Source organism: Acyrthosiphon pisum, chromosome A2 (assembly GCF_005508785.2).
Source record: "Acyrthosiphon pisum isolate AL4f chromosome A2, pea_aphid_22Mar2018_4r6ur, whole genome shotgun sequence".
NCBI classification, from domain to species: Eukaryota; Metazoa; Arthropoda; class Insecta; order Hemiptera; family Aphididae; genus Acyrthosiphon; species Acyrthosiphon pisum.
This window is the reverse complement of record NC_042495.1, coordinates 41,212,929-41,225,612: the sequence shown is the minus strand read 5'-3', so window position 1 is coordinate 41,225,612 and position 12,684 is coordinate 41,212,929. Positions and strand designations below refer to the sequence as shown.

Here is a 12,684-nt window from a genome sequence, read left to right as displayed (position 1 = left end):
GCTGTTTGTCGTCGTTACGATTGTGTGGATTGAAGGAGACATGGGAGTATAAGTTTTATTTTTCCCATCAACTTTTGAAAACCCGAAAACTTATCTCACATATAATTATAAATTCCAGATATTTTAACGAGTTTGTTACTGAATACCTGCTATGAAAATTGAAACTGTATACTTTCCGCGCATATGAACCATTATGTCAAAGCTAAAAGAGTAAAAGAGTTTTTCAGACAAGAAATTATAGTATTGCATATTCTGTCAATCAATATGCAAATAATTTTCAGAAAACATAAGTTTCAGTCTCAAGGTGGAGTATTTTCAATACAGCCTTTAATTTTGCAGTACTAATGAATAAAATAGTACATAATATCTGCCATCTGATTCATGTAAAAATAATGATAATTAAGTAGGTACTGATTGTAATATACGTATAAAATATAAAACTTTACAAATATAATTTCTTATTAAAATTGTATAATGGACTGTATTAAAAACTTGAATACAATGATATTCTATCATTGTATGAGAAAAACGATTCTGAGCGGAGATGGTTGGTCAGTCTGGATATTTTATATTGTTATTAATTATTATATCATGTAAGTTTAATTAATATTATAATTTTTTATTCGTTTTTATGGTGATTAAAAAAGCGTTAGAAATTAAAATACTATTTTTAGTGGTTTTTCGTAGTTTTTCGGTGGGTTTTTCCCGCGGCATTAAATAACTATTGATAAAATTTAAAAATGACCTCCCTAAAGTACCATCTTCATCCAATTTTTTAAAAGATAAGGTACTATATATTGAAATCGAAGCACTCCTTCTGGTAGAAATTTTGTATACAGGATATAAAAAAAATAAATAAATAAATACCATTGTAAAACCAATAGCTTCCTTGCTCCACTCAGAATCTAAAATATTATGTTTGTGATTACTGTAGAATAATTTATGGTTGGTGAGTGTTAGAGGAAAAGGAATTACGCGTTTTCTATCGTCTTGACTATAATTCAATATGGTTACCACTAAGAAGAGTTAGGTAACGGTACTCAGTAATATGATCAATGGTCATAACTATCTTGTGGACTCAGTACTCAGAACAAGAACGCTAAAGACAATTAAGTTTTTTAGAAAATCGCTTTTAAACTTGATAGCATGTTTTCAAATTGTCAGAGTTTCAAATTTATCAAAGATTCTGTGCATGCCCCCCACATAAAATTTTGAGCCCCTGTACTAAATGTTTTTATGGGCCCTATAATTATAAGCTACCAATAACTAGGTACCTAAAAACTTCCAAAAAAATACAACCCATTAAAAGGAGTAATACACGATTTCTAGGTGATAAATAACCCATAACTTAAAATGACAAAATTAGTATAGAATAAGTAATCCTATCAAAAATTACAAATACATGTCAAAAGGGCCCTTGCATTCCAGGTCAAACAACCCCCCTCCCTTAATTCTACGTACAATATTATCGATTATTATTTACTATATAATATAATTTTAACACAGAATTCATTTATAATGATAGTATTTAAAATGTATGCTCAAGAAATTATAATTAATATAAAATAGTATTTTCTGGGAATAATTTTCCAACCTGAATATAGGTAACTGAAAATATATTTTATATTCATGTATAATGATGATGTCAACCTAAAAAATAAGAAAACCTGAGTGACAAGAATTCTTAAGGCTGTCGGAGCTAACTATTTATTAAGGTGCGAAAATGCTGGTTAGGTTTCTATAGTTTCATGGAGCGTCATACAATCACAAGATGACATACAGAAAAATACAAATTTACCCTTTAAATTATCGAAAACAACCTTAAAGGAAAAAAGATCATGCCTCGTAAAATGGTCTGATATTTTTTATGTAAAAGAAAGATTTTACTTTTTAATTAACTTTAAATAGTTCCAGAAAAATACATTTTATACTATCTACTCAAACATTTTAATATGTGGATTTTATTAAAACTTCTTAAAATAGAGTGTTTAAAATAACACTTCAAATACAAACAAAATTATTAGAATAGGTATGTCTATTTCATGAGGCATGAAAATGTTTTCTGTGAACTAAGTTTTAGTATTTAAAACGCGTCTGCTCCGACGCCCTGAATCGAGGAATATTATAAATAATAATTCATAACTGTAAAAAAGTCATTACAGATATTTGATTATATAGTGTTTTTATCAGAATTGGGTTCTTAGAGGTTTATTTTATTTTATATTTAGTAGGCACTAGGCACCAATACTTTTTAGTTTAGAACCAAAAAGTTTTATTTATATAACGAGAAACTGTTTTACGGTTCATGTAAATTTAGTACATTAGGTATTTTTAAGTTTATTAATAATTTAAAAGGGTGAACCGGAAATGATTTAACGAGAACAAATTATAATTATTTTAAACTAAAAACAGGGAACGGTAATAAAAACAAGTTAGGGTTAGGGCCTATAATATAAAATTATATTATAATATATTATTTACTTTAATATGCATAGCACATACCTATGCCATATCAATAAATACGTAATGTCGTAATGAATTATAGTAATTTATACATAATAGTATATTATTCCTTAACTACAACCTAGAGTTTACTGACCCAGCATAACTTAATATGTATTATAATAATCATCATTATATCAGTATAATATTAAATTAATCGACAATAATTGTGGATCGAATACTAATATAATTTTCTACGATTGTCCATATTAATTTAACGCATCAGTGATGTCGTATTTCTATATACGTCGAATTTCAATGAATTGTTAATATTAATAATTATATATTTATATAATATTATATCCTTTATCATATTATTATAATAATATTATATTATGCAAAACGATACACCGAGCTAGGGCCGTCGGAAAAACATTGATTTTATCGGTTGAGAAATTGCTACCGCCCACACACCTTTGCCGCTGCCCACCCCCCCCCCCCCTCAACCATGGTCATCCCCTTCCTGCGCCGGTGTGCAGTGCCACCGCCGCCACCGCTGCCGTCTGACGAGTACGCGCCATTCTGGGTCATATCGTATTGATATTTCGCCACGTTTCCCGCCGTCGTCGTGGTCGACGATGCCGCCTCCACCGCTGCCACTGTCGCCACTGCCGCCACTGCCACTGCCACTGGTGCCGTCGACTGTGGTCATGGTCGCCGTATTGTACGACCACGATTGCCACCGCCACCGCCGGTCTCACTAATTAACATTAACCCACGCCACTGGTGCCCCGCCGATACGGACGGAATGGATGTGCGTGGGCGAGGAGAAGGCGGCCTCGTTTCCGCCCCTATGTTCTTATCTCTTTCGTATTATCTCGTGTGCGTTTGTTTTCCTTTTTTTCCCTCCCTCACTAAACGACTCTACACGCGCACGAACACTTATAGGTATACGGTATACGATTATTATACCCATTAGACACCATTTGCACGCGATTTTTTTCTCCTTTTTTTCCTCTCCACCTTTCGCCAAAATCACTCTAAAAGATTATCCTTTAGTTGGTTGTTTTTTTTCGTCGGCTAAAATTTTTGCTTTTCATTGTGGACGAGTAAAATATCGTTTTTTTCTTCGTTTTTTGTCTGTGTATTTTTATTTTTGTTTGACGGTTCGAAATGACAATAGAACGCGTGCATCTCCGATCAATTCTAAAAGTTTAAAACTCTAGACTTTTTTTCTGTTTTCATGGTCTCTTCTCCCTCGTTTCCACTCACACCATCATACAACATTTTACGGTATTAAAATTGTATCTTAAAAGGACATCGCCCACATGTTTTATCTCTGGCTAACTTATTCATAATTTAGCCTATTTTACGTTTAGAAGAACTCATTTTACTCTGCTGTTTTAAATTTGATAGTAAATTAGTAAATCAAACTTTTATCAAATTTAAAAGTTACAATTACTATCTAAATCCTCACGTATAATTGTTGTTATATTTTAACTATGCATGGAAATTGAGCATAATAAAATGTACAAACAAATTACAGTTATAAAACGCCCATAACTTGCTTTAAAATTATTGAAATATCATAAAGGTAAAACCCTAAAATGGTAATATATTTTTTATCCTTGATAATCGGTCAATTTATTTACTATAATATTAAAAGCAACTATGTAAAATGTATTATTTTTAACTTAAAATGTACTATGCTATACTTTAATAATACTGAGACAACACATACGGGTATGACGTCGTTTTCATAAAAAAATCTTCAAAACTTTTAAGAATATATCAATGGGACACAATATTATATTATGTATTATAATTTATTTTTTCTGATTTTCTGGGATTAGGGTCGTTCTTTATATTATACATAGGCTTTTGTAACTTTCTCTTTTCTTACATTTTCAATAAACTTTGAGCGTATGGTTATTGATTTTCTTTAAAGTAAATATTTCACTTTATACTTTATGGATGTAGAAAATATGTTTGCAATACTTTTTTTTTCATTTTCCATTGTAGTCATTTTACGCCACGTAACCGCGTAATATAATAGACATTATATTTGTATTTACTGTACGTATCCAAATAGAAGTTAAGTAACAAGACACGATATTATTTATTTTATATTTTTTGAAATTATATAATAAAATACTTAATATAAGTAGTGAATGCGTGTCTTGAGTAATATATAAGTTTCGTAAATCATTATAATTCTGTTGAAAAATGTTTTATTTTTTTTGAAATGGGTACTTTTGAACGGAACTTGTAGACGTAAAACCCACATTTAAATATAAAATAATATTATACATAATGTGGTGCATGCATGATGTTATATATTTTTTAAATAACAATATTAAACACGTATTATTAAAACTTATAACTATCTGCGTCTCGTATTAAACCAAAATCACGAAAAAAAAATATGTCATACCTATATTTAATGGAAAATAAATAAATTAGAACGATACAATTCTAAACTTTTACGATTTATTGTTAAAATAAATAAAAAAAACCTAGATTACAATCTCAATGGATGTTTTTCTGGTTTTTCCTATTATGTAGATAACAAAATAGTTTTTTCAATATTATAATAGAATTAGACATTATTTATTATTTCAATACCACTGTTAGTATCGTTTTCTTTTTAACGATTATTCATCAAATTACATTGGTTAATCGCATATACCTGTAATCGCTTCGTACTGTAAAGTTTCTATGTAGTAACCATTTCTCTCGAAAAGACTCTGCTATCGTTTCGGAGGTATATTATTTGCATGTCGTGACTGTGTTTGATATCATTACTTATTATCATAATGTTTTTAGTGTTCTATATTTTGTGAAAAAAAAAACCCTATGCTAGAACACTTTATAGAACTCGTGGTGCGGTGTACTTTTAATATAAGTATTATATTATATTAATGGGCACATATTATAATGTTTGTTCGTGAATTGATATTATAATAATTATATTATGTCCCAACGCGTCTACAGTCGGTGTGGTTTCATTAACGTCACACGGATCCGATAAATTATTAAATAAAGCCGGTTGGTGCTCTGCAGAAATAAGTGTGTGGAGGTATGGGTGAGGGATTTTATTTTTTGTGAGAGTGAGTAGAGGGGGCACGTGACGCAAAAACGGAACGTTTGAAAATGACAAATTGCTATAACTAAATACGCAGCCGCCGGCACGACACGGCGGTCATGGATATATATATAGAAATAAATATGTCGTGGGATTATTCGGGCAAAATGATTAATAGCCGGGTGGCATGTGATATCCTCCTCGACTCTCGAGCCACAACCGCTCCTCCGTTTTGTCACTCTTTGCCTGTAAACGTTTTGTGTTTATTTTCTTGGTTTTTTTTTTTTACACCCAAACACACCTAAACAACCACCATGCAACAACGACGCCCAGAGAGGCTTTCCTCGTTTTAAAATTACCGTCGTTCGTTACACTGGAGCACAGCACCCCATCAACTACAACATCGGTTACGTTACGAACTCGACGGCAGCATATATGCTTATTTTTTCTTTTTACATAATATAATATACCTACTATTATAATATATTATTATGTATTTTTTATTTTTTTTAAAGTAACGAGTTTATTATAATGTATTACGACACTTATTACTACGCTAAACCACGAAATTGGATATCCATTAGGAAGCTGCAACCTGTAGGGCCGTGGCCATAACTCACGCACGTAGGTATATACTCATATCCAGAAGATGGTTATTATTATTATTTATAAATGTTTACTTTCTCCTGAATTTCGATAAAAAATCTTTTCCAATACCTAGTGAGTAGTCCGTCCAAATGTAAGACCAACAAAGCAGCATAAAAACAATCTTATATCAAAGTGTTTGTCATGCTGACAACGACTGGAATGTTTATAATTTATAATTAGATATAAAAGATATTTTTTTCTCATTTTTGACATTAATAATTGAATATAAACAAAAAATATAAGGAACTATTTATGTAGATGAAGTCCAAAAGTAAAATATAATTTGAGATGGGGGAGGGGAAATTATAAAAATTAATTAGGGTAGGTATAGATTTGAAATGTGTAGTTTCTTTATACAAATCAAATAAATAATAACAATATATAATAACTAATTACTAATTACATTATTACTTTATCACTACTCGTAAATTAAATGTTTGTACCGTTGTGTTTTAGATTCCTATACCATGCAGACCACAGAAGACATTTTCAGTTTTGGTTTATGAGATACCCGAAGACATTCCCGATGAAGACATTCGCCATTCGCTGTACAAATTTCAAACTGTCGTCGAGGTCGTTAGACTTTATCATGCTGGTAATTTTTAATATAAACCACATAATATGGAACCATAAAAAAAAAAACATCCATTTATGAAATAATTCAATTTAATTAATATTGTATTATCATTTGAATTCAAAAGGCAATATATTTGTATATAATACGTATTCATAAGAAATTAGTAAGTGAAGCTACTGATTTGGTTGGTGGAAGATGTATTTTAAATGACAAACGTAGCACGCTACTAGAAATTTTCCACTACGGAGACAAGTTATAAATCATAAATATATTGTTTCAATAAGACTTAACCATTGATTGTATATATATCTAGTGGAAATTAGGTAATTTTTACTTTTTATTCGTTACTATAGCGACAAGCAAAGTGCTATTCAAAGTCGGTTAGAATATAAAACTAACTGTACCCAGTCTAAATAATTATTTACGCTGAACTATTCTAACTACCCATTTCATTTTGGGAGCGGGTCATGTCTTCGAACGTCATGTTTTCGAATGACGAGTGTTAGAAAAGTTATCTTTTAGAATCGTAATGTAATTGAAAAATGATTGACTGTTCGAATAGATATGTCATTGAAAAGTTATAAGTACAGCAATTATTTATTTAAATTAAAAAGCGAACTTATATTTAAAAAAAATAATAAAAATAATATATAAAAAATATTTTTACAAATAATGTTTTTTTTATATTATTAGGTAATTAAAAACTTAAATTATACAATCGTTTTTAAAAACTCCAATTTACAATAATTAGGATTGTCGTTTATTCATTGTTGAATTAATTGCAATCTGGGATTTCGTTCCAAACCATATTGCTTTTTCTTTATTTGATGACCAGATATTATCGTTTCAATTTGTAATTCTGTTTCAACTTGAATTTTTTTCACGATTGTAATAAATTTGTGAAGCCCTGAATAAAATATATGAAATTATAAATATAATATATATTAATGACATTTGTAATATGATTTTTACCTGGATGAGGAGATGTAAGTCGATTTAACTCTCTATGCCATGATCCAGCTATATTAGTAAGTTGTTCTCGGAAATTCTAACCGAACATGATTGGAAACTGACCAAATATCTGGTGAAAATAATGGAGGATTTCGAGAAGGCAAATTGTTAGGTCTACCCCTTGTCCTCATACCGATTTTTTCTAGTACGTACGTTTCTTTAAAGTATGTTATTAAACTTTTTTTCTTCATTATTATTATTGAACAAAAGTTTTAAAAGAGCCCATGCTTCTTGAGCCTTAAGTAAAAATAACTATAAAAATATCATAATTAAAATATCAATTTTAATTATCTAATGACTAATATCGTACCATGTCAATCGGAAAAAATTCCATTTCAGTGATGTGTCTAGCTAAAAGATTAAAATCTGCATCATTTGAATACTTGGTAGATAAATCAACATTTTGTATTATACTAAGAATTGATAAGGAGTTCTATACCAGCTATTATTATAAAATTAAAACTTACGATTATTATTATCAGCAGACATAATATTATACTCAAGGTGGATATATATTATATATATCCATTATCCACCTTGATTATACTATATTAATAAACTTATACTGTATACTTAAACATGATAACATTGGGTTATAGTGTGTTAACCAATGCCCAATAATATAATATTATCTTAAAATAAATCATTTTATTTACTAAATAATTAACAATATATTAATTATATTACATAATATTATATTCTACGGTACAATATAAAATACATAATATTCAGTTAAATATTTTAAAGGTGATGAAATTAATTAATTAAATAATTAGTTCGTGTTTACATAATGCTCGTACACGGGTAATCGGTTTTGGTAGTAATTTGAAAGTTTCCGAGGGAGTGTTACTCAAAACGATAATAATAATAACTTACCAAGTTGGAACATCATTAAACATTACTAATGTAAACTACCAAAACAAATTCGATGTAATGCTTAAACGTCAAGTCATTTAACTCGTAAAACAACAGTATTAATTAATCAAATCTCTGAACACCATGATATTGCTTACCGCATGCAATACAATGTTCGACAATATTTATTTAAAATTGAATAAATTGAATTAAATCTATACACTTTAGGAAGTTGTTTCTTTTTACAAATAGTAATGTTAAGAGTCGGTGGACTTGTATTGATAAATTCTTTGTTAAGTACCTAATAATATGCAATTATACTGAATAATAATGTTCTAAACCAATAATGAGCGGATATAGGTACCTTCAGTGTACCTGGTACACATAGTATTGAGATTATAGTTCGAAACTAATTTTGGTGAATATTATACTGCTTACTGGTACATATCCATTAGTATACTAATTGTTGTACCAATTCTGGTGCATATACTAAATATGTAAGACTTGAAAATTAATAAAATTCAAATAGGCGTATCATAATTGTATTTCCTAATGGACTTTACTTATTGGTGAGAGTTGAACCTTGCCCGAATCTTTACTGTTTCTATCTCATACACATAATGTACTGTACAGCGAATATTGCACATTGAAAACTAAATTAATGTAGATCATAAATTATAATAAGTGATTTTAGTGTTCATGCGCGTTTTGTAAGGATTATAAACATTTAAGAAAATTACATTATTCTGGGCGTCTCTTGTACCATTTTTTTCTATTGTATTCTGCATTATGATAAAAAAATGTATACATTTTTTTATTATTTTATATTTACAAATTAAAAACTTCCATAACCTTAAAAAAAAAAACACAATACAAATAAACCTTTTAAATGTTGCATAAAAAAACATGTTTTTAATAAAGTTTTAGAATTATATTAATTTTGTAGCCCATTACAGCAACGTAACTATATAAATTAAAATTATATTGTCTGGATGACGTTTCTTATTGACGGTATCAACACTGAACGCCACAGTAGGTCATATTGATAAAATTTACAATCTAGATTCTAAAATCTAGATTGATCTTAATGGATGGGAAATAAAACGTATGATAAAACAAAAAAATAATTAAAAAATAATAATATGGAGAGATGAATTATTATTTAAAGACAATTTATTACGGAGAGATGAAAAACGATTTGACCACGTCCAGTCACAGTTTGGTTAGGTTAGTTATGCTATGTAAACTTATGCTATAATATATGTATTGGCTTGCACGCGAAAATGCACATCGGTTTCCAGTCTTTTCGGACGTTATCCCCTCAACCCATAGCTCCTCATATTACTCTTGTAAATACGTCATATCTACAATATATTACATGCGTACGGGTAATATTGGTTTTCGTATTTGAATATATTTCCGTTTTCTTTTCCCCTATATAGATATATACATACAGTAAAACATCAACATGTACGCGTCATGTTTTGCACGTACATTTTTCAATAGGAAAACTCGAAAGAGAGTATAAAACGAAATACTTTTGAAAACTATACGCAGAAAATCCCACTCACATATTATAATATATGTATATAATATACGCATGTCCGGCGGCGATGCCTCTGCGGGGGTGTCGGATTAAGCTCGTAGAGAGTTTTTTCCATTCTTTTCTTTCTTTGCACCACTTCCACACTCTCTCTCACTCCCTCACATGCTAACCGCCTACCCGATGCGCTGAGAGGCAATATCCCGGTAGGTCGAAATAATGTTTACTGATTCTTATTATTTTACTCGATGGTGAACGATCGGTGGGTCGGGGGGGGGGGAGGGGGTTAACACTTCTAAATCGTAACAAAATAGTCCACATGCATCCAAAAAGCACTGTTTAAGACCTGACTGCCGAGGAAAGCTAAATATAATAATATGTAACCTACATTATATAATATCATCGGCTAAAGTAACTTTTTGGAATTTTCAATGAACAATTTATAAAGATGTATAAAATGAATAATAGAATTTAAGTAAAACCTAATTTATTTGATTACAAAAATTCAACAAAAGAAAAATGTAAAAATAAAAATATTTTTGTTGTATAAAACTAAATAATTTGAATAATTTGTTGGAGGTACTTATTATAACTTATTACAAACAATTTTCTTTTTTTATACAATTATTTTTGAATATGAAGTGGCTTGGCTCCTATTTATTGCAGTACATCCAGACTCTATTTTTACGGAATTTAACTTATTATTTTTATCTCAGGAAATTGTGTCATAATACAATTTAAAAAATAGCTTATAGAAAAATCTTAAGTTTTGTATACGATAGGTATTTATTTTTGTGAGACACAATTAATTTCACACCAACGTATATTGTTGTATGATTCCCTTGTAATTTTCCACCGTCCACTTTAAATTGTTGCGTTGATCGTTCCAGTTAAATACAGTGTGATTAAGTAGAAAGAAATTATAATTAAACCAGAGTATATAAACTGGAAACCATTTTTAAGATTTACACTTTTGAAACATAAAGTACCTACACATTTTTAATTGGCAGTGGCAGTGAAAATAATATGGTTTTATAATGAATTTAAAATGTATGTAACAAAAATATTTATTTCAAACTTTAATACTTTTATAGAAAATTAGTATTTACCTTAAAATTAATATTACATGTAATGCATTGCCTTTATAGGTGTGTAGATGTCCAGTGCAAAACAAAATACAATTAACATTATATAGCCGCCTGGGGTATTGCAACCGAAATAGCTCTTCTCACACTCAGGTTTAGTTGTAGTTAAAATATATATTATTGTAATAATACAATTTCATACTATGTATAAGTTGTATCACTGCAGGCTAGGATCCACTGCAACAACAACAACTAAATGGTAATTTTTGGCCCTTCGACGCTCAAAATATGTTGATAACCCTCCGGACGTATAATAATATTATGCCGTATTAATCATTGCATATATATATTATGTATACAAATCAAGACTTTCTGATTGGTTTGAGTCAACTCAATGAAAATTAGAATATTGGGTCAAGACCTGATCTCTAAATTTAAATCAGTTGGTTCTCTAAAAATCAACCGTAAGAATTTGGTGTAATAATATAGTATAAGCAACTGTGAGTTGTTTATTGTCGAAGCTCTTAAACGAAAAATGTTGAAAAAATATTTTATTCACAGATTTATTTATTTATTTATTTATTATAATAGTAAACGGGACAGGCCCTTGACATTTATACAGCATTAATAATTAATAATAATAATACACTATTACATACATAATATTTAACAGATAATAATATAATACAAAATAATTAGATACAAGAAGTTAAATTAATTTGTGCTTAGGTGTAACTTCTTGATTTGTTTTATACAGTTACTTCATAAGACCTATTAAAATATATTCGAATAAACTTTATGTATATCAATTAAAGGACTGGTTCAATCTTAGAAAATTGTTTTAACATAATAATTTGATTTTAATAATAACATTAAAAAATTGATTGATCACATTATAAGCAAGATCAAGGCACAAAGCTCATATTATGATATATTGATTTTTTTCTATTTTAGATACATGTAAGACTACTATTGCTCTCCTGGTTTCATATTATTTTTGTTGAAGTGGTGGATGTCGGTGGTTAATATGGATTTAGATTTTGAGTGAGGGCACTATCAAATATTTTACAAGCATGAGGTATTTTATAAGATATTTTTTGGGGTGATAAAAAAAAAGCTAAAATAGATTCTTTCAAATTTTCAACACAGCTTTTGAATTGTATATACTTAGAGTGTCGTTTTGGAGCCCCATTCTGTGATGTTGGCGCTGATAATATCATATACAGTTTCCCAAGAGATTGGAATAAAATCATCCATGTATAGCAGTTAATATGTTATTTATGTAAGTGTGTAATATTCACGGGTTCTGGTATTTATTTGAAAAATTAAATTGAAAAAAAAATGAAAACAGCAATTTAAATTTGTTGCTGTTTATGAGTTTAATTTACAAAAGTCTTATTCTTACGAAACATACGGTAGGATATTGGTAGACAAATTC

At 29.3% G+C, this 12,684-nt stretch overlaps 1 protein-coding gene across 1 annotated transcript in view; it reads left to right on the top strand.

Annotated features, from left to right (window-relative positions):
* LOC100573127 overlaps nucleotides 1–12,684 on the top strand; it is a 56,336-nt gene that overhangs the window by 17,588 nt on the left and 26,064 nt on the right. Inside the window, exon 2 of the mRNA XM_003244233.4 lies at nucleotides 6,632–6,770. Coding sequence (XP_003244281.1) covers nucleotides 6,632–6,770 — 139 coding nt within the window. The remainder of the gene's footprint in view (nucleotides 1–6,631; nucleotides 6,771–12,684) is intronic.